Below are 23,016 nucleotides of genomic sequence, written 5' to 3'. Positions count from 1 at the left end.
CACGACAATTAAAAAAACAAACAACAAGATTGATTTGTTAGAACACGACCGACTGAAAAGAGGTCAGAAAATGCAGCCATGGTTTTTATTTTTTCCGTATCCAAACATGGAAACAATTATCAGCATCACTAACACAATTATCGTGTTTACTACTAAATTAGCGCCGTTAATGTAAGGCCACACGAGAGTATAGCATTACACATATCAGAATAAACAGACAAATTCGCAGTGTTTCACAATAATTGTAATTCCAAGTCGAGGAATTTTAATAGTTTAATTAAATTTAGCGCGTGGTATTTCGTATTGTACGTGGGCGTATAATTGTCTAATTGCATTAAGAAGCCCTAAATATATTTCTAATAAAAGCGGAATCGTCAAGATTTGCCTCATTTTTGTGCAAAGTCCAGTGCTAGTGCCACAAAATGGTGTACAACTTCCGAGTGTTCAAAAAACAGTCCCCGAATGCCAAACTCACTTTATACTTGGGAAAGCGCGACTTCGTAGATCACATTTCGGGGGTGGAACCCATAGGTAACTATTTTTAGCTATCGTCGTGTTTTTTGATTAAATAAATCCGCAGACGGCGTCGTGTGCATCGACCCCGACTACCGCGACCGCAAAATCTTCGGCCAAGTCATTTGTAGCTTCCGCTACGGCCGCGAGGAAGACGAGGTCATGGGGCTCAACTTCCAGAAGGACTTGCACCTAGCGACCCACCAGATCTACCCGCCCCCTGATAAGCAAAATCTGTCTAAATTGCAGGACCGCCTCAGCAAGAAGCTCGGTCCCAACTGCCACCCTTTCACTTTCGCGCTGCCGGCCAACGCCCCGGCGTCCGTCACCCTGCAGCCGGGGCTCGACGACGAGGGGCAGCCTTGCGGGGTGCACTATTTCGTGAAGTTGTTCGTGGGGGAGTGCGAGACCGATAGGTCCCACAAGAGGAGCACGGTTTCTATGGCCATCAGGAAGGTGCAGTATGCGCCGTCCAAGCAGGGCAAGCAGCCGTGTACCGTGGTGCGGAAGGACTTTATGTTGAGTCCCGGGGAGCTGGAGCTGGAGGTGACCCTGGATAAGCAGCTGTATCATCACGGGGAGAAGATAGCGGCGAATATTTGTATTCGGAATAATAGCAATAAGGTGGTGAAGAAGATGAAGGTGATGGTGCAGCAGGGGGTGGATGTGGTGCTGTTCCAGAATGGGCAGTACAGGTCGACGGTGGCGAGCGTGGAGACACAGTAAGAGGGGTTTGGGGGGTAAATTGTTGGATTCAAAGTATGAAAAATATCTGGAAGTAAAAACTTTCATTTTTATCAAGTTAAATATCTCGTTTCGGGGTTGCTTATTATTAAAAGTTTCGTTTTTTGCATGAAAATTTACATAAAATAGGTTGTTCTAACTTTAAATAAGCTATTGTTCTTATTTTTTATTGTTTGTATAGGCAACCAATAATACCGCTTTGTTGTGACATTCCATTATTTATTGACACATTGTTGGGCCAGTGTGTATTATTATTTGTATTTGGTAGATTTTGGTATTGATTTGACTCTTTTGAATGAAAATGAGTTACCCAATTTAGACTTCTTACGAAGGACCATCTATATTCTTGCCATTATTTTAAATAAAATTTATATTGAATTTTACTTACGAAACTTAACCATTTCGTCTCCTTTTTATCTTCTTTTTTTTTGTTTCTCTTTTTTTACCTTTTTATTGCGTTTTTTGTATAACCTACTTTCTACACTTATTTGTTGCCTTCTTTTTGTTCCATTTTCTTGTTGCTTTCATCGTGTTCTTTTGTGTTTGCCTCTTTTACTGCTTTATTGTCATCCTGTTGTGTCACTTTTGTTATTATTTTCACTTTTTTTCAATTTTTTGTCCCCTGTCTTTTTTTACACCTTTTTCAATTGCCTTTTCTTTTTTTAACTTTTTTTTATTACTTTTTTTGTCACTTTGTTTTATTGTAGCCTTTATTTAACACTTTTGTGTCAGTTTTTTGTGCTGCTTTTATCGCTTTTTCCCGTTTTTACCGCCTTTTTTGTGCCCTTTTTTTAATAAATATTTTATAGTTTTTTTACACCGTTATTTTTACCAGTTTTTTATACCAGATTTTTATCGTGTTTTCACATTTTTGTCATCTTTTTTTTTACGTTGTTTTCTCATTATTTTTTTAATTGCTTTTTGTCTGCTTTTTGTATCCTTTTTTTAGTTTTCCCTCTTTTTAAATTTTTTTAGCGTCTTTTAATAACTTTTTTGTATCATTTTTGTACCATGTTTGTAGTCCCTTTTTTTGCCTTTTAAGTCGCATTTTTTTTGTCCCCTTTTTGTGGTCTTTGTGCCAACTTTTCTTTGTCTTTTTGTATTCTTTTTATCGCGTTTCCCCTTTTTCATTGCATATTTTGATACCTTTTTTACATTTTTTGTTGATTTTTTTTTGTAATTTTTTTGTACCCTTTTTTGTTGTTCTTTGACACCTTGTACTGGGTGTCTGTAAAATGGCGGATTAACTCTTGAGTACGTTATGGACGGGGATTTCGGGAGTCGCAAAAAAATTATAAAAAAATTCTTCATTAGGAAAAAAACGTAATTTTATAAAAGTAAATTTGGCAACACTGTCCGCACCTAATGCCTGAATACCTCTTGCAAGAAGAGAGGGCGGGTGAGCGGGGCTAGTATCTGCTAAGATAAAACTGATTTTGGCAGATGACATATCCTACAAGAAAATAGAGGGTGGGTGGGTGGGGCTGCTAAAATAAGACCGATTTTGGCAAATGAGATATCCTCTAATAAAAGAGAGGATGGGTGGGTGTGGCTAGTACCTGCTATGATAAGACTGATTTTGGCAAATGACGTACCATACAAGAAACGAGAAGGTGGGTGGGCGCGGCTTATTGTCATCCTTTTGTGTCATTCTTATTTTTGGTAAGTTTTTTCGCTTTTTTCACTTTTTGTCCCCTTTCTTTATGATCTTTGTACCACTTTTTTGTCGTTTTTTTTCATTGCCTTTTTTAACTCTTTTTTTGATCTTTTTTATGGCGTTGTTACTTGCGCTATTGCAGACTTTTTTCGCGTTTGTATCAATTTTTTGTGCTGATATTTATCTTTTTTTTTGTCACTGTTTTTCATATCCTTTTTTTATCACTTTTTTGTGGCTTTTTTATTTTTCTATATCAGGTTTTTATCGTTGTTTTTCCATTTTTGTCTACTTTTGTGGTTTTCCTTTTTTTCTACATTTTTAGCGTTTTTTAATAACTTTTTGGTAACATTTTTGTCTCCTTTTTTGTCATCAATGTTTTTGGTTACTTTTTTGCCTTTTAAGACGCATTTTTTTATCTCCTTTTTGTGATCTTATTGTGACCTATTTTTTGTCTCTATCTTTGTCGCCCTTTTTTTAAATTTTTTGGCCAGTTTGTATCTCTTTTTGTTTTTTTTCTCGCTACTTTATTCTCTTTTTTGTAGCCTTTTTTAGCATTTTTTTTATTCCTTTTCTTTTTGTGTGGCTCTTTTTTTAAGTCATTTTTTATCTGACATTTTTTGTAACCTATTTTGTGTCTTTTTCTTTGTCACCGTTCTTTTCGAAATTTTTTGTCCATTTTTGTATCTCCTTTTTTCTGGACTTTTCCCTTTTTTTCTCCCCGTTTTATCCTCTTTTGTTGTCTTTTTTGCGCCTTTTTCTGTCACATTTTTATGGCCTTCTTTCTGTCGCTTTTGCTTTCACGTTTTTTTGTGACCTTTTTTTGTGTTTTTTATGCCTATTTTTTTGTCTCCCTTTTTTTGACTCTCATTTTATAAATGGTATTTTTTGTGAATTTTGATCGTCACTTACTTTTTCCGTTTTTCCTGCCACTTTTTCTAACTCCCACTTTTTTAGTTGCTTTTTTTGTGGGTTTTTTTTGTATTTGTATCTTTATTCTTCTTTTTGTGTCGCTTTTTTTGTACTTCTTTTTTTTTGAAGTGGCATTTTTGTGGCCTTTTTTCGTTTTTTTCATCCCATTTTTTTGGCACTTTCTCTGATTCCCATTTTTTTAATCGCATTTTTTGTCGCGATTTTATCATCTGTTTCATTGTTTTTTTTTGTCCCATTTTTACTCGTTTTGTAGTCGGATTTTTTTGTAGCTTTTTGTATATTTTTTCATTCGTATTTCTCTCTTTGTGGATTTTTTTCGCTTTTTTTCTCGCTACTTTATTCTCTTTTTTGTTGTTTTTTTTTGTCTTTTTTACCACTATTTACTTCCTTTTTAGTCGCATTTTTTCTATTGCAATTTTTGTCGCCTTTTTTTGGTCGCTTTTTTTTATCACTTTTTTGTGTCCATTTTTTGCAATTTTTTATTCATGTTTTTGTGTCACTTTTCTACTCCTTTTTTTTAGGGGGAATTTTTTGTGATCTATTTTCTCTTTTTCTTTGCCGCCCTTCTTTTTATAATTTTTTGCCGCTCTTTTTTTTTCTCAATTTTTTTATCGCCTTTTTTTTGGTGACTCCCTTTTTTCTCGCTTTTTTTCTCTGTTTTATCCTCTTTTGTTGTTGTCTTTTTTACAACTTTTTCTATCGCATTTTAATGGCCTTCTTTCCGTTGCTTTTTTTATCACATTTTTTGTGCCCTTTTTTAGAATTCATCAATTTCAGTTTTTTGTAGATCGTCACTTGCCTTTTCCGTTTTCTCTGCGACTTTTTCTAATTCCCATTTTTTTAGTCGCATTTTTTGTGTTCTTTTTTTGTGTTTCTATCTTTCTTCTTTTTGTGTTTCTTTTTTTTTTACTTTTTTTTTAGTCGGTTGCATTTGTGGCCTTTTTTGGTTTTTTCGTCGCTTTCTTTTTGTTCCTTTTTGTTTGGAGCATTTTTTTTTTTACTTTTTTGACATTTTTGCTGATTCCCATTTTTCAAATCACATTTTTTCTCGCTAATTTATCAAATTTTTCGTTACTTTGTCACATTTTTTACTCCTTTTCTGAGTCGCATTTTTTTATAGCCCTTTTTGGTCCCATTTTAATTCCATTTTAATTCCATTTTTTTATCGCCTTTTTTTTGGTGACTTCCCTTTTTCTCGCTTTTTTTCTGTTTTATCCTCTTTTGTTGTTGTCTTTTTTACAGCTTTTTCTATCGCATTTTTATGGCCTTCTTTCCCTTGCTTTTTTTATCACATTTTTTGTGCCCTTTTTTAGAATTCATCAATTTCAGTTTTTTGTAGATCGTCACTTGCTTTTTCCGTTTTCTCTGCGACTTTTTCTAATTCCCATTTTTTTAGTCGCATTTTTTGTGTTCTTTTTTTGTGTTTCTATCTTTCTTCTTTTTGTGTTTCTTTTTTTTTACTTTTTTTTTAGTCGGTTGCATTTGTGGGCTTTTTTGGTTTTTTCGTCGCTTTCTTTTTGTTCCTTTTTGTTTTGGAGCATTTTTTTTTTACTTTTTTGACATTTTTCTGATTCCCATTTTTCAAATCACATTTTTTCTGGCTAATTTATCAAATTTTTCGTTACTTTGTCACATTTTTTACTCCTTTTCTGAGTCGCATTTTTTTATAGCCCTTTTTTGGTCCCATTTTAATTCCATTTTTTTATCGCTTTTTTGTCACTTTTTTTTCATCGCCTTATCGGAGTTATTGCCAACTTTTTTCCACCTTTTCTTGGTCTTTTTTGCTCCTTTTTCCATTGTCTTTTTTGTTTACCTTATTCGACCTTTTTAATCTCGATTTTTGTCACCTTCTTTGTAGCCCTTTTGTTACTCTTTTCTGCTCCTTTCTTATCGTCTTTTTGTTGCCCTTTTATTATCTTTCACCGCGTTTCTGTAAATTTTTTGTACTCCATTTTTATCGCTTGATTTTGGCAAATGACATACCTTCTAAGAAAAGAGAGGGTGGGTGGGCGGGGCTGGTAGGTGTTAAAATAAGACTGATTTTGGCAAATGAGATTCCTCCACGAAAATAGAGGATGGGCGGGGTTAGTACCTGCTAAAATAAGATCGATTTTGGCAAATGACATACCCTATAAGAAAGAGAGGGTGGGTGGGCGGGGCTAGATCTGCTGAGATAAAACCGATTTCGGCAAATGAGATACCCTCTAAGAAAACTGAGGGCGGGTGGGGCTAGTACCTTCTATAATAAGACTGATTTTGGCAAATGACATACCTTCTAAGAAAAGAGAGGGTGGATGGGCGGGGATAGTACCCGCCAGTATTCTTTAAGAAATTTAATTAAATTATAAGAAAAGACACCAGAGGCTCCAAAGCAGTTTCAAATTCTTTCCAAACAGGAATACCTAGAACCTCAAGATTGTTTTAAATTTTTCTAAAAAAAACCGAAGTCCCAAAATTAACTCAAAAACAGGTAAATTCAGAATTTTGCAGAAACCGAACACCAAAGTCCTCCAAAATTGTTTTAAATAATTTACAAAAAAAATCTCCATGAGCTCCCAAAATAATACACCATGGGTACCTAAGAATCTCTCGAATTAAAAAAAAAAACACTGCGGCACTCAAGACTTTTTCAAATTCATAAAAAATAAAATACTAAAAGCTCAAAAGATTTTTTCAAGTTCATCCAGCAACAAAACATCAGACTCCTTTAAATTTTTCCAAAATGTGGGAAGGAATTTTTTCACTATTTTTCCCAGACTCGCCAGCGTAGCGAAGAGTTAATTCGCCATTTTCCAGACACCCGGTATAACGTCTCCTTTTCACCTTTTTTTTTGCAGCGTTTTTTTTTTCATTCTTTCTTCGCTTTTTTTTTGTTCTATCTTTTGTATGTTTTTTTACTGCTAATTTGTATAACCTTTTTCACCATTGTTTCTGTTTTTTTTTTGTTGTTCATTTGTAACTAAAATGGAGTATAAACCATTTTTGTCGTGTTTTTATTTTTTTTCGCATATTTTTTCCTCTTTTGCATTGTTTTCACTTCTTTTTGGTTACTTTATTTTTTTCTCACTTTTCTCATAAAAAAATTAAACCCGTAGCATCTTTCAGGTTGGTACACGTGGTAACCTGTCGTCTCTCGCACAGCCCTTTAGTTCAAAAACAACCAAGATATAATAGTTGTTTAATTATTGTCAGATTGTGCATACTGTTTTTTAAAAATACTAACTTTATAATCTAGGGAGGGATGTCCCATCCAGCCTGGATCTACACTGCAAAAAATCGTCTACTTGGTACCACTGCTCTCTTCCAACAAAGACAGACGAGGAATTGCCTTAGACGGACAACTAAAGCGCCAAGAAACCAACCTGGCATCAACTACACTGTAAAAACTGCGTTATAATTGTTTGCACTTTTTCAAATTTTTGTTTCCAGGTTGGCATCTCCCGATCAACGCGACGCTTTCGGGATAATCGTTTCTTACGCTGTTAAGGTGAAACTGTATCTGGGGGCCTTAGGTGGAGAGCTGTCTGCCGAATTGCCATTTATTCTGATGCATCCTAAAGTATATTTTCGAAAAATTTTTGTTTGTTTTTGAAATTACTACTTTTGTGTTTTTAGCCCGACAATCGTGGAAAAATGATTCATGCTGACAGCCAGGCCGAAGTGGAAATGTTTAGACAGGACACCATCGACAAAGAAATAGATGAGTAGCGACAACTAGTATGGTATAAGCGGTTGCGCCTTTATTATATATATATATATCCTTGCCCTATTATTATCTGAAGTTTGTAACGTTATATCACATTTGTATCTGCATAGGTGCATATTTATTTAAATAAATCCAGCTTGCATAATTTGAATAACTAATAAGCTTCATTCAAACACAGCTTTGCAATATATTAACAAAAATTTATTCCTCAAAGACACAAAAAATTTCTCTACAACCCGGACAAGCCTTTACAATAGTATTTTGACTAAAACCGCCGACAAAATCCAAAAGTAGATACTCGAGTCCAGCGACAGCCTGTGCGCCGCCCCCGTCGCCTCCCCGTCGTACAAGCTCGTCTCGTTGTTGCACGGAACCTCCACCGACGGACACACCTTGCACACCAAATTCTTGACCTTCCCCGTCATCAGCGCGCACACCTCCTTCTCCTCCTCCCCCACGGTGACCTTCTCGGGCACGCAGCCCCTGATCTCGGCCTTGTTCGTGTCTGCGCAAACCCGGAACCGTCAGTGCTTACCGCACTCGTGCGACTACTCACCCCCGTCCTTCAGCTGCAGCATCAGGCAGTGGGTGTACTTCTCCGGGTTGTCGAAGTCCTCGGCGGCGTCGGCGGTCGCGTTGTCCCACACCATCTTGGCGTCATCTTTCAGGCCTAGTGCGCTCATCTTGTCCGCGCTGCAGTCCATCGTGTCGCTGCGGGCGCCTTTGCAGCCCGCGGACACGCACTTGGCGCACATTTTCTTGGCGGCGGCGGCGGCATCGGCGGGCTCGCCTTCGTCTTGTCGGCGGTACCGCCAGTTGCCGCTAACCAGGTCTGAAGCAGAGAGTTGACTTTGGGGGAGGCGTGGCGGGGACTCACCTGGTACTGCGAGTAGAGTCGTTAAAATGCATATGAAGGATAAAAACAACTTCATTTTGGGGCAAACAGACAATATTTCCGAAATGTAGAAAAAACTTCACATTGGGACGCTGAGAAAAAAGTTGAAGTTTGGCGAAAATCAATAGGTCTCCAAGGGGAATGAGCGAGCGGAGAATAACACACTTGATGTAGAATTTCGAATTGGAAAAGGGGTTTTTCTGCTAGAGTCTAAGAGTAAAAACTATAACAATAAGTCTTGAGAAGAATTTGAAAAAAATTCGGGGCCACTGGTGTTTTGGTTTTGAAAAACCCCTGGATTTTTGCGTTTGAAAAAATCGGAGGGGTCCCTGATACGGCGTTTTTGGAAACGTTTGTAAGAATCTTGGAGGCTCCTATAGTGTTGAATTTGAAAGAACCTCGTGTCCTCGTGCTTTTGGAAGAATTTGAAATAATCTCCTGGTGGTTTGTTTAAAAAAAAAAAATTGAAAGAATCTTAGGGGTAGTTGACAGAATCTCGGAGGCTCCTAGTGATTTTTGTTTTGAAATAATCTTAAGGCTACTTGGTGTTTTATTTTTGAAAGAATCCCGGAGGCTTCTAGGGTTTTTGGTTTTAAACAAATTTTAAGGACTTTTAGGGGTTTCTGATCATATTCTGTTTTTAGAAGCATTTGAAAGAATCTCGGAGGCCCCTAGTGATTTTATTTTAAAATAATTTGAAAGAATCTTAGGGGTTTCTTATGTTGCATTTTTGAAAGAATCTGGAGGTCCCTAGTATTTTTGGTTTTAAAAGAATTGAAAGAATCTCTAAGGCCTCTAGTGTTTTTGTCTTAAAAGAATTTGAAAGAATCTCGGAGGCTCCTAGTGATTTTTGTTTTGAAATAATCCTAGGGGTATTTGGTGTTTTGTTTTTGAAAGAATCCCGGAGGCCTCTAGGGTTTTTGGTTTTAAACAAATTTTAAGGACTTTTAGGGGTTTCTGATCATATTCTGTTTTTAGAAGCATTTGAAAGAATCTCGGAGGCCCCTAGTGATTTTATTTTAAAATAATTTGAAAGAACCTTAGGGGTTTCTTATGTTGCATTTTTGAAAGAATCTGGAGGTCCCTAGTATTTTTGGTTTTAAAAGAATTGAAAGAATCTCTAAGGCCTCTAATGTTTTTGTTTTAAAAGAATTTGAGAGGATCTTCGAGGCTTCCTGGTGTTCTGTTTTTGAAAGAATTTTAGAGATCCCTATTTTTTGTTTCCCGGTGTTCTATTTTTGGAAATATTTGAAAGAAACTTGGGGCCCCATAGGTTTTTTTGTTTTAAAAAGAATTTGAAAGATTCTTTGGGGTTTCTGGTGTTTTGTTTTTGGAAGCATTTGAAAGAATCTCGAAGGCTCCTAGTGATTTTTGTTTTGAAATAATCTTAAGGCTACTTGGTGTTTTATTTTTGAAAGAATACCGGAGGCTTCTAGGGTTTTTGGTTTTAAACAAATTTTAAGAACTTTTAGGGGTTTCTGATCATATTCTGTTTTTAGAAGCATTTGAAAGAATCTCGGAGGCCCCTAGTGATTTTATTTTAAAATTATTTGCAAGAATCTTAGGGGTTTCTTATGTTGCGTTTTTGAAAATATCTGGAGGTCCCTAGTATTTTTGATTTTAAAAGAATTGAAAGAATCTCTAAGGCCTCTAGTGTTTTTGTTTTAAAAGAATTTGAAAGAATCTCGGAGGCTCCTAGTGATTTTTGTTTTGAAATAATCCTAGGGGTATTTGGTGTTTTGTTTTTGAAAGAATCCCGGAGGCCCCTAGGGTTTTTGGTTTTAAAAAAAGTTTAAGGACCTTTAGGGGTTTCTGATCATACTGTGTTTTTAGAAGCATTTGAAAGAATCTCGGAGGCCCCTAGTGATTTTATTTTAAAATAATTTGAAAGAATCTTAGGGGTTTCTTATGTTGCACTTTTGAAAGAATCTGGAGGTTCCTAGTATTTTTGGTTCTAAAACAATTGAAAGAATCTCTAAGGCCTCTAGTGTTTTTGTTTTAAAAGAATTTGAAGGAATCTTCGAGACTTCCTGGTGTTCTGTTTTTGAAAGAATTTTGGAGATCCCTAGTTTTTGTTTCCCGGTGTTCTGTTTTTGAAAATATTTGAAAGAAACTTGGGGCCCTATAGTTTTTTTTTTGTTTTAAAAAGAATTTGAAAGATTCTTTGGGGTTTGTGGTGTTTTGTTTTTGGAAGCATTTGAAAGAATCTCGGAGGCTCCTAGTGATTTTTGTTTTGAAATAATCTTAAGGCTGCTTGGTGTTTTATTTTTGAAAGAATCCCGGAGGCCCCTAGGGTTTTTGGTTTTACACAAATTTTAAGGACTTTTAGGGGTTTGTGATCATATTCTGTTTTTAGAAGCATTTGAAAGAATCTGGGAGGCCCCTAGTGATTTTATTTTAAAATTATTTGCAAAAATCTTAGGGGTTTCTTATGTTGCGTTTTTGAAAATATCTGGAGGTCCCTAGTATTTTTGATTTTAAAAGAATTGAAAGAATCTCTAAGGCCTCTAGTGTTTTTGTTTTAAAAGAATTTGAAAGAATCTCGGAGGCTCCTAGTGATTTTTGTTTTGAAATAATCCTAGGGGTATTTGGTGTTTTGTTTTTGAAAGAATCCCGGAGGCCCCTAGGGTTTTTGGTTTTAAAAAAAGTTTAAGGACCTTTAGGGGTTTCTGATCATACTGTGTTTTTAGAAGCATTTGAAAGAATCTCGGAGGCCCCTAGTGATTTTATTTTAAAATAATTTGAAAGAATCTTAGGGGTTTCTTATGTTGCACTTTTGAAAGGATCTGGAGGTTCCTAGTATTTTTGGTTCTAAAAGAATTGAAAGAATCTCTGAGGCCTCTAGTGTTTTTGTTTTAAAAGAATTTGAAAGAATCTTCGAGACTTCCTGGTGTTCTGTTTTTGAAAGAATTTTGGAGATCCCTAGTTTTTCTTTCCCGGTGTTCTGTTTTTGGAAATATTTGAAAGAAACTTGGGGCCCTATAGGTTTTTTTTTGTTTTAAAAAGAATTTGAAAGATTCTTTGGGGTTTGTGGTGTTTTGTTTTTGGAAGCATTTGAAAGAATCTCGGAGGCTCCTAGTGATTTTTGTTTTGAAATAATCTTAAGGCTGCTTGGTGTTTTGTTTTTGAAAGAATCCCGGAGGCCCCTAGGGTTTTTGGTTTTAAACAAATTTTAAGGACTTTTAGGGGTTTCTGATCATATTCTGTTTTTAGAAGCATTTGAAAGAATCTCGGAGGCCCCTAGTGATTTTATTTTAAAATAATTTGAAAGAATCAGGGGTTTGTTTCTTATGTTGCATTTTTGAAAGAATCTGGAGGTCCCTAGTATTTTTGATTTTAAAAGAATTGAAAGAATCTCTAAGGCCTCTAGTGTTTTTGTTTTAAAAGAATTTGAAATAATCTCGGAGGCTCCTAGTGATTTTTGTTTTGAAATAATCCTAGGGGTATTTGGTCTTTTGTTTTTGAAAGAATCCCGGAGGCCTCTAGGGTTTTTGGTTTTAAACAAATTTTAAGGACTTTTAGGGGTTTCTGATCATATTCTGTTTTTAGAAGCATTTGAAAGAATCTCGGAGGCCCCTAGTGATTTTATTTTAAAATAATTTGAAAGAATCAGGGGTTTGTTTCTTATGTTGCATTTTTGAAAGAATCTGGAGGTCCCTAGTATTTTTGATTTTAAAAGAATTGAAAGAATCTCTAAGGCCTCTAGTGTTTTTGTTTTAAAAGAATTTGAAATAATCTCGGAGGCTCCTAGTGATTTTTGTTTTGAAATAATCCTAGGGGTATTTGGTCTTTTGTTTTTGAAAGAATCCCGGAGGCCTCTAGGGTTTTTGGTTTTAAACAAATTTTAAGGACTTTTAGGGGTTTCTGATCATATTCTGTTTTTAGAAGCATTTGAAAGAATCTCGGAGGCCCCTAGTGATTTTATTTTAAAATAATTTGAAAGAATCTTAGGGGTTTCTTATGTTGCATTTTTGAAAGAATCTGGAGGTCCCTAGTATTTTTGGTTTTAAAAGAATTGGAAGAATCTCGAAGGCCTCTAGTGTTTTTGTTTTAAAAGAATTTGAAAGAATCTTCGAGGCTTCCTGGCGTTCTGTTTTCGAAAGAATTTTGGAGATCCCTAGTTTTTGTTTCCCGGTGTTCTGTTTTTGGAAATATTTGAAAGAAACTTGGGGCCCCATAGGTTTTTTTGTTTTAAAAAGAATTTGAAAGATTCTTTGGGGTTTCTGGTGTTTTGTTTTTGGAAGCATTTGAAAGAATCTCGGAGGCTCCTAGTGATTTTTGTTTTGAAATAATCTTAAGGCTGCTTGGTGTTTTATTTTTGAAAGAATCCCGGAGGCCCCTAGGGTTTTTGGTTTTAAACAAATTTTAAGGACTTTTAGGGGTTTCTGATCATATTCTGTTTTTAGAAGCATTTGAAAGAATCTCGGAGGCCCCTAGTGATTTTATTTTAAAATAATTTGAAAGAATCTTAGGGGTTTCTTATGTTGCGTTTTTGAAAGAATCTGGAGGTCCCTAGTATTTTTGGTTTTAAAAGAATTGAAAGAATCTCTAAGGCCTCTAGTGTTTTTGTTTTAATAGAATTTGAAAGAATCTTCGAGGCTTCCTGGTGTTTTGTTTTTGAAAGAATTTTGGAGATCCCTAGTTTTTGTTTCCCGGTGTTCTGTTTTTGGAAATATTTGAAAGAAACTTGGGGCCCTATAGGTTTTTTTGTTTTAAAAAGAATTTGAAAGATTCTTTGGGGTTTCTGGTGTTTTGTTTTTGGAAGCATTTGAAAGAATCTCGAAGGCTCCTAGTGATTTTTGTTTTGAAATAATCTTAAGGCTACTTGGTGTTTTATTTCTGAAAGAATCCCGGAGGCCTCTAGGGTTTTTGGTTTTAAAACAATTTTAAGGACCTTTAGGGGTTTCTGATCATATTCTGTTTTTAGAAGCATTTGAAGGAATCTCGGAAGCCCCTAGTGATTTTATTTTTAAATAATTTGAAAGAATCTTAGGGGTTTCTTATGTTGCATTTTTGGAAGAATTTGGAGGCCCCTAATATTTTTGGTTTTAAAAGAATTGAAAGAATCTCTAAGGTCTCTAGTGTTTTTGTTTTAAAAGAATTTGAAAGAATCTTCGAGGCTTCCTGGTGTTCTGTTTTTGAAATAATTTTGGAGATCCCTAGTTTTTGTTTCCCGGTGTTCTGTTTGTGGAAATATTTGAAAGAAACTTGGGGCCCTATAGGTTTTTTTTTTAATTTTAAAAAGAATTTGAAAGATTCTTTGGGGTTTCTGGTGTTTTGGTTTGGAAGCATTTGAAAGAATCTTGGAAGCTCCTAGTGATTTTTGTTTTGAAATAATCTTAAGGCTACTTGGTGTTTTATTTTGGAAAGAATCCCGGAGGCCTCTAGGGTTTTTGGTTTTAAACAAATTTTAAGGACTTTTAGGGGTTTCTGATCATATTTTGTTTTTAGAAGCATTTGAAAGAATCTCGGAGGCCCCTAGTGATTTTATTTTAAAATAATTTGAAAGAATCTTAGGGGTTTCTTATGTTGCATTTTTGAAAGAATCTGGAGGTCCCTAGTATTTTTGGTTTTAAAAGAATTGATAGAATCTCTAAGGCCTCTAGTGTTTTTGTTTTAAAAGAATTTGAAAGAATCTTCGAGGCTTCCTGGTTTTCTGTTTTTGAAAGAATTTTGGAGATCCCTAGTTTTTGTTTCCCGGTGTTCTGTTTTTGGAAATATTTGAAAGAAACTTGGGGCCCTATAGGCTTTTTTTTGGTTTAAAAAGAATTTGAAAGATTCTTTGGGGTTTCTGGTGTTTTGTTTTTGGAAGCATTTGAAAGAATCTCGGAGGCTCCTAGTGATTTTTGTTTTGAAATAATCTTAAGGCTACTTGGTGTTTTATTTTTTAAAGAATCCCGGAGGCCCCTAGGGTTTTTGGTTTTAAACAAATTTTAAGGACTTTTAGGGGTTTCTGATCATATTCTGTTTTTAGAAGCATTTGAAAGAATCTCGGAGGCCTCTACTGATTTTATTTTAAAATAATTTGAAAGAATCTTAGGGGTTTCTTATGTTGCATTTTTGAAAGAATCTGGAGGTCCCTAGTATTTTTGGTTTTAAAAGAATTGAAAGAATCTCATCTAAGGCCTCTAGTGTTTTTGTTTTAATAGAACTTGAAAGAATCTTCGAGGCTTCCTGGTGTTCTGTTTTTGAAAGATTTTTGGAGATCCCTAGTTTTTGTTTCCCGGTGTTCTGTTTTTGGAAATCTTTGAAAGAAACTTGGGGCCCTATAGGTTTTTTTTTTGTTTTAAAAAGAATTTGAAAGATTCTTTGTGGTTTTTAGTGTTTTGTTTTTGGAAGTATTTGAAAGAATCTCGAAGGCTCCTAGTGATTTTTGTTTTGAAATAATCTTAAGGCTACTTGGTGTTTTATTTTTGAAAGAATACCGGAGGCTTCTAGGGTTTTTGGTTTTAAACAAATTTTAAGAACTTTTAGGGGTTTCTGATCATATTCTGTTTTTAGAAGCATTTGAAAGAATCTCGGAGGCCCCTAGTGATTTTATTTTAAAATAATTTGAAAGAATCTTAGGGGTGTTTTATGTTGCATTTTTGAAAGAATCTGGAGGTCCCTAGTATTTTTGGTTTTAAAAGAATTGAAAGAATCTCTAAGGCCTCTAGTGTTTTTGTTTTAAAAGAATTTGAAAGAATCTTCGAGGCTTCCTGGTGTTCTGTTTTTGAAAGAATTTTGGAGATCCCTAGTTTTTGTTTCCCGGTGTTCTGTTTTTGGAAATATTTGAAAGAAACTTGGGGCCCTGTAGGTTTTTTTTGTTTTAAAAAGAATTTGAAAGATTCTTTGGGGTTTCTGGTGTTTTGTTTTTGGAAGCATTTGAAAGAATCTCGGAGGCTCCTAGTGATTTTTGTTTTGAAATAATCTTAAGGCTACTTGGTGTTTTATTTTTGAAAGAATCCCGGAGGCCCCTAGGGTTTTTGGTTTTAAACAAATTTTAAGGACTTTTAGGGGTTTCTGATCATATTCTGTTTTTAGAAGCATTTGAAAGAATCTCGGAGGCCAGTAGTGATTTTATTTTAAAATAATTTGAAAGATTCTTAGGGGTTTCTTATGTTGCATTTTTGAAGGAATCTGGAGGTCCCTAGTATTTTTGGTTTTAAAAGAATTGAAAGAATCTCTAAGGCCTCTAGTGTTTTTGTTTTAAAAGAATTTGAAAGAATCTCGGAGGCTCCTAGTGATTTTTGTTTTGAAATAATCCTAGGGGTATTTGGTGTTTTGTTTTTGAAAGAATCCCGGAGGCCCCTAGGGTTTTTGGTTTTAAAAAAAGTTTAAGGACCTTTAGGGGTTTCTGATCATACTGTGTTTTTAGAAGCATTTGAAAGAATCTCGGAGGCCCCTAGTGATTTTATTTTAAAATAATTTGAAAGAATCTTAGGGGTTTCTTATGTTGCACTTTTGAAAGAATCTGGAGGTTCCTAGTATTTTTGGTTCTAAAAGAATTGAAAGAATCTCTAAGGCCTCTAGTGTTTTGGTTTTAAAAGAATTTGAAAGAATCTTCGAGACTTCCCGGTGTTCTGTTTTTGAAAGAATTTTGGAGATCCCTAGTTTTTGTTTCCCAGTGTTCTGTTTTTGAAAATATTTGAAAGAAACTTGGGGCCCTATAGGTTTTTTTTTTGTTTTAAAAAGAATTTGAAAGATTCTTTGGGGTTTCTGGTGTTTTGTTTTTGGAAGCATTTGAAAGAATCTCGAAGGCTCCTAGTGATTTTTGTTTTGAAATAATCTTAAGGCTGCTTGGTGTTTTATTTTTGAAAGAATCCCGGAGGCCCTTAGGGTTTTTGGTTTTAAACAAATTTTAAGGACTTTTAGGGGTTTCTGATCATATTCTGTTTTTAGAAGCATTTGAAAGAATCTCGGAGGCCCCAAGTGATTTTATTTTAAAATAATTTGAAAGAATCTTAGGGTTTCTTATGTTGCGTTTTTGAAAGAATCTGGAGGCCCCTAGTATTTTTGGTTTTAAAAGAAGTGAAAGAATCTCTAAGGCCTCTAGTGTTTTTGTTTTAAAAGAATCTTAGAGGTTGCTGATGTTCTGTTTTTGACGGAATCTCGGAGGTCTCTAGTGGTTTTAAAAGAATTTGAAAGAATCTCGGAGGTCTCTAGTGGTTTTAAAAGAATTTGAAAGAATCTCAGAGGTACCTAGTGTTCTGTTTTTGGAAGCATTTGAAAGAATCTCAGAAACCCTTAGTGCTTTTTGTTTAAAAGATTTTGAAAGAATCCTAGCGGCTCCTAGTGTGCTGTTTTTGAAAACATTTGAAATAATTTCGGAAGCCCTAGTGTTTTTTATTTTAAAAGAATTTGATAGAATGTTAGTGGTTCCTGGGGTTCTGTTTTTGAAAGAATCTTGGCAGCCCCTAGCGTTCTTTTGTTTTAAATAGAATTTTAAAGAATCTTTGGGCTTCCTAGTGTTTTGTTTTTGGAAGCATTTGAAAGAATCTCGGAGGCCCCTAGCGGCTTTTGTTTTAAAAGAATTTGAAAGAATCCAAGGGGTTCCTGATGTTTTGTTTTTGACAGAATCTCTGAGACCTATAGTGTCTTTGGTTTTAAAAGAATTTTAAGGATTTCTGATGGTGTTCTTCTTTTGGAAGCATTTGAAAAAATCTTGCGTGCTCTTCGTGTTTTTTGATTTAAAAGAATTTGAAAGAATCTTAGGGGTTCCTGATGTTCTGTTTTTGACAGAATCTCGGAGGTCTCTAGTGGTTTTAAAAAAATTTGAAAGAATCTCAGAGGTATCTATTGTCCTGTTTTTGGAAGCATTTGAAAGAATCTCAGAAACCCCTAGTGCTTTTTGTTTAAAAGGTTTTGAAAGAATCCTAGCGACTCCTAATGTGCTATTTTTGAAAACATTTGAAATAATTTCGGAAGCCCTAGTGTTTTTTATTTTAAAAGAATTTGATAGAATGTTAGTCGTTTCTGGGCTTCTGTTTTTGAAAGAATCTTGGCAGTCCCTAGGGTTCTTTTGTTTTAAATAGAATTTGAAAGAATCTTTGGGGTTCCTAGTGTTTTGTTTTTGTAAGCATTTGAAGGAATCTCGGAGGCCCCTAGCGGCTTTTGTTTTAAAAGAATTTGAAAGAATCCAAGGGGTTCCTTATGTTTTGTTTTTGACAGAATCTCGGAGACCTACGGTGTTTTTGGTTTTAAAAAAATTTGAAAGAATTTTAGGGGTTTCTGATGGTGTTCTTCTTTTGGAAGCATTTGAAAAAAATCTCAGAAGTCCCTAGTCCTTTTTGTTTTAAAAGAATTTGAAAGAATCTTGGCGGTTCCTATAGTGTTCTATTTTTGAAAACATTTGGAAGAATTTCGGAAGCCTCAGGGTTTTTTGTTTTAAAAGAATTTGACAGAATGTTAGTTTTTCCTGGTGTTCTGTTTTTGAAAGAATCTTGGAAGCCCCTAGTGGTTTTTTTTTGTTTAAACAGAATTTGAAAGAATCGTGGGGTTCCCGGTGTTTTGTTTTTGGAAGCATTTGAAAAAATCTCGAAGGCCTTTAATGGCTTTTGTTTTAAAAGAATCTGAAAGAATCCCGATGTTCTGTTTTTGGATCATTTGAAAAAATCACGTAAGCTCCAAATCTTTTTATTTTAAAAAGAGTTTGAAAGAATCTTTGGGAATTTTTGGTGTCATTTTTTTAGAAGCATTTGAAAGCATCTAGGAGACTCCTAGTATTTTTGGTTTTAAAAGAATTTGAAAGAATTTTACGGGTTTCTGATCATGCTCTGTTTTTGGAAACATTTGAAAGAATTTCGGAGGCTCCTAGTGTTTTTGCTTTAAAAGAATTTGAATGAAGCTTAGAGGTTTCTAGTGTTCTAGTTTTTGAAGAATTTGAAAGAATCTCGGGGCCCCAAGTTTTTTTGTTTTAAAAGAATTTGAAAGAATCTTAGGGGTTCTTGATGTTCTATTTTTGACAGAATCTCAGGGGCCTCTAGTGCTTTTAGTATTAAAAGAATTTGAAATGGTTTCAGGACTTTCTGATGGTGTTCTGATTTTTGGAAGCATCTGAAAAAAACTTGCGGGCCCTCGCTTTGAAAGAATCTTAGCGGCTTCTATAGTGTTCTATTTTTGAAAGCATTTCAAAGAATCTCGGAAGCCTCGGTGTTTTTTGTTTTACAAGAATTTGACAGAATGTTCGTGGTTCCGGGGGTTCTGTTTTTGAAAGAATCTTGGAAGCCACTAGTGTTTTTTTTGTTTTAAAAAGAATTTGAAAGAACCTTTGGAGTTCCTGGTGTTTTGTTTCTGGAAGCATTTGAAAGAATCTCGGAGGTCCCAAGTGCATTTTGTTTTAAAAAGAGTTTGAAAGAGTCTCTGGGGATTCCTGGTGTTGTTTTTGAAAGAATTTTGAAGATCCCTAGTTTTTTGTTTCCCGGTGTTTTATTTGAAAGAATCTTAGAGGTTCCTGGTGTTCTTTTTGATAGAATCTCAGAGGTACCTAGTGTTCTGTTTTTGGAGCATTTGAAAGAGTCTCAGAAACCCCAAGTGTTTTTTTTTAAAAAAAGAAAGTTTGGAAGAATCTTTCACGATTCCTAGTGTTCTGTTTTTGAAAACATTTGAAAGAATCTCGGAACCCTCAGTGTTTTTTGTTTTAAAAGAATTTGACAGAGTGCTTCTAGTGCTTTTTTTTGTTTAAAAAAATGTTTGGTTTTTGTTTCTAGACGCATTTGAAAGAATCTTTGAGGTCCCAAGAATGTTTTATTTTAAAAAGAGTTTGAAAGAGTGTCTGGGCATTCCTGGTGTTGTTTTTGAAAGAATTTTGAAAGTCCCTAATTTTTTGATCTAAAAAGAATTTAAAAGAAACTAAGGGGTTCCTGGTATTCTCTTTTTGAAAGAATTTTGGAGATCCCTAGTTTTTGTTTCCCGGAATCCTATTTTTGGAAATATTTAAAACAAACTTGGGGGCCCATTGGTTTTTTTTTTGTTTTAAAAAGAATTTGAAAAATTCTTTGGGGTTCCTGGTGTTTTGTTTTTCGCAGCATTTGAAAGAATCTCAGAAGCTTCTAGTGGTTTTTGTTTTAAAATAATTTGAAAGAATCTTAGGGGTTCCTGATGTTCTGTTTTTGATAGAATCTCGGAGGCCTCCAGTGTTTTTGGTTTTAAAAGAATTTTTGGGGTTTCTGATGGTGTTCTGTTTTTGGAAGCATTTGAAAAAATTTTGAGGCCCCTTCGTGTTTTTTGTTTTAGAAGAATTTGAAAGAATCACGCAGGCCCCTAGTGATTTTTGTTTTAAAAGAATTTGGAAGAACTCTAGGGGTTCCTGGTGTTCTGTTTTTGGAGCATTTGAAAGAGTCTCGGAGGCCCCAAGTATTTTTTTATCTTAAAAAAAAAAAAAACGTTTGGAAGAATCTTTCACGATTCCTGGTGTTCTCGTTTTCAAAGCATTTTGGATATCCCTAGTTTGTTGTTTTAAAAAGAAATTGAAAGAATCTGACGCCTTTCCGGTGCTCTATTTTTGAAAATATTTGAAAGAAACTTGGGACTTCCTAGTGTTTTTCGTTTTTAAAAGAACTTGAACGACTTTTAGAGTTTCCAGGTATTTCGTTTTTTTTAGTCTGAATTACTTGTTTTGTTTTTAAAAGAATTTGAAAGAATTTTAGAGGTTCCTAGAATGATCTTCAAAAAAAATTGGAGCTGTATTTTTCGGTGCCCCGGGAATTTTCTTTTTTAAAGAATCTGACGGTCCATGATGGTGTTCTATTTTTAAATGATGGATAGACAGACGAAAACGTAGAGAAAACACGAAATTAACCATTTATCAACTGAAACCTACTGTGATATAAGAAAATTGTTTTTTTACTGAAGAACTACACCCAAAAGTTCTAAACTCTTCAAAACACTCATTTGAAAAAACCCTTGAATTGAGTTTGATTTTGCAGTTTTTTGCTGTATTTTCAAACAGTTTGATTAATTTTCCCAACGAAAAAAAAAAGCGATTTTTTTTTATTTACTTAAGAAACACCCATTTTTTTTTATTATGAAACACCCTGCTACTCTACACTTCATGGTTCTAAGTTGAAATCACAGTCTTCATTTCTCCCCCGCTTTCAGCCCTTGCTGCAGCGCCCTCTGCCTGTATCCATACAACTCCTTAATCCACTTCTCCATCCTCGCCTCCTCATTCAAAAACAACTAAAAGCCAACCATCAAAAACACCCCAACTCAACCCCAAAACCTACATTATGGTGAAAAATACTATCCGGCTCCACTGGCTCCACCTCCGGCACTTTAATAGTCTGCTTCTTCAAATCAATCACAATATTTTCCATCATCTTCTTATTCTTACTCGACGTGAACGCCTTGGGGGCGAACCCCTCCTCATTAATGGCGCTGAGAACCTTCGCGTCGACCTTCGACATCTCAGGCGACCTTTTCACCTCGCTCCTCACGTCCTCCAAGTTACCATCGTGCTTCAGCGACTCACTCGAACTCGAGCTCGAGCGCCTCCTCTTGCTACTCGTGTACTCCCGGATGTAGGAGCGCGATCTGGAACGCCTGTATTTCGACCGCGACCTGGACCTGCGATGACGCTCTCTGAAGCGCGAGCGGGACCTCCGACGCGACTTACTGCTGTGCGAGCGCCTAAAACACAAAACTGTGGTCGAAGTGGTGACTTTGGCTGGTTCGAACCTGGATCTGGAGTATCTGTCGCGACTGCGGCTCCTATCCTTGCGCTTGTGCTTCTTCCGGGAGTCGGAGGAGCTCGACGAACTCGATCTGGGTTTCGGGGGGTGAGAAAACACGAATTTCGAAACTGTTTGTTCTTACCTGCGCTTGCGACTCTTGTAGCTCTTGCGCTTCTCGCTGTCTGAGTCACTGGAATACTTACCCATTAGTCAAGCTACTAATAAGATGAATTAGTATGTCCTAATGTTTATATTAGGGTTGTCGGGTTCATGATTTTTTTTACCTGTTTTTTTTTTAATAGTTTGAGGTTAGGCGGCCACTTGTCACTTGTCAATTTGCAACTTGCAACTTCGCTCTCGTGTTTCATTGGTCCCCCTCTTTTGTCTCCCGATCAAGCGTGCTGCGACGTGCGCATTGACTCCCGTGTTTGTTTTGACGAAGTGCAGACGAAATCGATCAATTACGTGTTTTGTTGAAATTTTGGGTGTTATAAATTCGCCGTCGCGATGACTATCCTCAAGAAGCCGATCTCGAGTGAGAAGAAGGACAAACTCGCGCCTCTAGTACAAAATGACCAGTTGGCAACAGCTGTAAGTAGTCGGACTTTCTTTTCCTTGTTTGACGTTTCGCTAAAATGGCCAACCTGACCAATTTCGGGTTCGGGTCGCTACTTGCCCTTGCGGGGTCGCCCGTTGTTTGCGCAATTATTTATTATCGTTCTAGAATAAATTGCGCTTTGTTTGCGTTCGCGGGATGTGCGAGACATGGGCTGGAGCGGTGCCAAGAAACGAATTGGGTGGCATCGAGTCAGCCGGGGTGGTTTGACAGATGTCATCCGGTATGGATTTGTGGGGTTTCGAAATGGATCTGGGTCAGGTTTTTTGTGAATTCGTAATGAGAGGCCGATGAGGGCAAGACGGTGGTGCGGGCCTATCAGGGGCGATAAAAGTCAAGGTTGTTTTTGTTTAAAATAAAATGACTATGTAAAGTTGAGCGAAAAATTAAATCGTTAAAATGATTGATGGGTGCTTGACTGGTTTATGGTTGCGCTAATTGGGCTGTTAAAGAGTTAAGAGAGAGAAGGGGGCTCGGATTGATAACTTCCCTTGTCGCACGGTGCGCTACTTTCGCAACACTTTCTCTAATACCAGCACTTACAAGGTTTCAATTTCAAAAACTTTGTCACAGCCTGATTTTATGAGTCATTTCAGGCTTTGGAACGAGACTCTTAATTCCTTGGTCCCTCTCTAACCTGCTGTTCCCAGTTATTTTGAGAAGTTTTGAGCTTTTTTTGCGAATTTGAGAACTTTCACGGTCTGATTGGTGGGTGCATAGTAAGAAGGTTACAAGTCTTTGAAAGTCGTACGTGTGAAGAAGGTGGAAGTAGCTCATGAATACATAATTTTCGCTAATTATTTATGAAAAAAATCCTGAGGATGGAGTCATTTGGTTTTGGACCGAAGCACTCGGAACGGTGTAGACAAGAAAATTTAAGTTCTTTGTTGTGGTACCGACAGGACGTGGTGGAGGGTCTGATTGTGTAGTGTCCTGATAAGCAACGCAGCCGAAACGTCTTTAAATAAAATTTATAAAAATTTATTTGTTCATTTATTTTTGGTGAAAGTACTTGGTTGCGCCAGTATATGTTAAATCATGTATAACGCAGACAGTTTAAAGGTCAATGTTCCTTTTTGCTATTGTTTTTAGCGTTATTTTCCAGCCGTTCGTCATGGTTGAAATCATGAGGTTTACGAAGGATTCGTGACCGGACACTGAGGTTAAAGGTCACCAAACTATTATTTATGTGCGTTTGTTTAGTCACTTTTCTGGTCAACAAGTTGTGTCGATGTTTCATAGCTTCTAGAATATGCAGAAACAGGTCTTCCGTTTCCGTTGGTTTGTCGTCTCAACCGAGTA

The 23,016-nt window shown here is 35.9% G+C and overlaps 3 protein-coding genes and 1 long non-coding RNA gene across 5 annotated transcripts; 2 read left to right on the top strand and 2 right to left on the bottom strand.

The window, feature by feature from the left end:
- Nucleotides 1-197: 197 nt before the first annotated feature.
- On the top strand, nt 198-7,711 carry LOC135119366 (arrestin homolog). Its single transcript, XM_064043777.1, has 5 exons — nt 198-531; nt 581-1,235; nt 7,080-7,223; nt 7,274-7,403; nt 7,460-7,711. The coding sequence occupies exons 1-5, from the start codon at nt 423-425 to the stop codon at nt 7,550-7,552; spliced, it is 1,131 nt and encodes a 376-aa protein (XP_063899847.1). The 5' UTR covers nt 198-422; the 3' UTR covers nt 7,553-7,711.
- Nucleotides 7,712-7,729: 18 nt separating this feature from the next.
- On the bottom strand, nt 7,730-8,570 carry LOC135119365 (uncharacterized). The gene is made up of 3 exons (XM_064043776.1): nt 8,428-8,570; nt 8,107-8,382; nt 7,730-8,055 (listed from the first exon to the last, which is right to left on the bottom strand). The coding sequence occupies exons 1-3, from the start codon at nt 8,480-8,482 to the stop codon at nt 7,799-7,801; spliced, it is 588 nt and encodes a 195-aa protein (XP_063899846.1). The 5' UTR covers nt 8,483-8,570; the 3' UTR covers nt 7,730-7,798.
- An 11,862-nt stretch (nt 8,571-20,432) lies between these two features.
- On the bottom strand, nt 20,433-21,482 carry LOC135119363 (serine/Arginine-related protein 53-like). Of its 2 annotated transcripts, none has more exons than XM_064043774.1 (5): nt 21,383-21,482; nt 21,241-21,313; nt 21,103-21,189; nt 20,652-21,054; nt 20,433-20,604 (listed from the first exon to the last, which is right to left on the bottom strand). In XM_064043774.1, exons 2-5 carry the CDS (start codon nt 21,303-21,305, stop codon nt 20,503-20,505), a joined length of 657 nt encoding a protein of 218 aa, XP_063899844.1. In that variant the 5' UTR covers nt 21,306-21,313; nt 21,383-21,482; the 3' UTR covers nt 20,433-20,502. The 2 variants fall into 2 exon arrangements, with proteins under 2 accessions (XP_063899844.1, XP_063899843.1); XM_064043773.1 differs by having other exon boundaries at nt 21,241-21,316; nt 21,383-21,476.
- On the top strand, nt 21,425-22,698 carry LOC135119364 (uncharacterized). Its single transcript, XR_010278202.1, has 2 exons — nt 21,425-21,689; nt 22,311-22,698. It is a non-coding gene; the product is annotated as an uncharacterized LOC135119364 (long non-coding RNA).
- Nucleotides 22,699-23,016: the final 318 nt, after the last annotated feature.

The sequence above is a fragment of the Zophobas morio genome, unplaced genomic scaffold (genome assembly GCF_036711695.1).
Source record: "Zophobas morio isolate AGI-343-1 ecotype UQ-CSIRO unplaced genomic scaffold, CSIRO_AGI_Zmor_V1 ptg000257l, whole genome shotgun sequence".
Classification (NCBI taxonomy): Eukaryota; Metazoa; Arthropoda; class Insecta; order Coleoptera; family Tenebrionidae; genus Zophobas; species Zophobas morio.
Note: the sequence above shows the minus strand (reverse complement) of the source record. Positions and strands in the feature narration are given on the sequence as shown.

Excerpts from the sequence above, each read along its gene's own strand:
- LOC135119365 (XM_064043776.1), bottom strand. The coding sequence starts at position 8,482 with ATGAAGTTGTTTTTATCCTTCATATGCATTTTAACGACTCTACTCGCA. Across the intron at positions 8,383-8,427 it reads GACTCTACTCGCAGTACCAG|ACCTGGTTAGCGGCAACTGG; the intron begins GTGAGTCCCCGC and ends TCTCTGCTTCAG. Across the intron at positions 8,056-8,106 it reads GCTGCAGCTGAAGGACGGGG|ACACGAACAAGGCCGAGATC; the intron begins GTGAGTAGTCGC and ends GGGTTTGCGCAG.
- LOC135119366 (XM_064043777.1), top strand. The coding sequence starts at position 423 with ATGGTGTACAACTTCCGAGTGTTCAAAAAACAGTCCCCGAATGCCAAA. Across the intron at positions 532-580 it reads TTCGGGGGTGGAACCCATAG|ACGGCGTCGTGTGCATCGAC; the intron begins GTAACTATTTTT and ends ATAAATCCGCAG. Across the intron at positions 7,404-7,459 it reads TTATTCTGATGCATCCTAAA|CCCGACAATCGTGGAAAAAT; the intron begins GTATATTTTCGA and ends TTGTGTTTTTAG.
- LOC135119363 (XM_064043774.1), bottom strand. The coding sequence starts at position 21,305 with ATGGGTAAGTATTCCAGTGACTCAGACAGCGAGAAGCGCAAGAGCTAC. Across the intron at positions 21,190-21,240 it reads TACAAGAGTCGCAAGCGCAG|ATCGAGTTCGTCGAGCTCCT; the intron begins GTAAGAACAAAC and ends CCCGAAACCCAG. Across the intron at positions 20,605-20,651 it reads ATAGTATTTTTCACCATAAT|TTGTTTTTGAATGAGGAGGC; the intron begins GTAGGTTTTGGG and ends GTTGGCTTTTAG.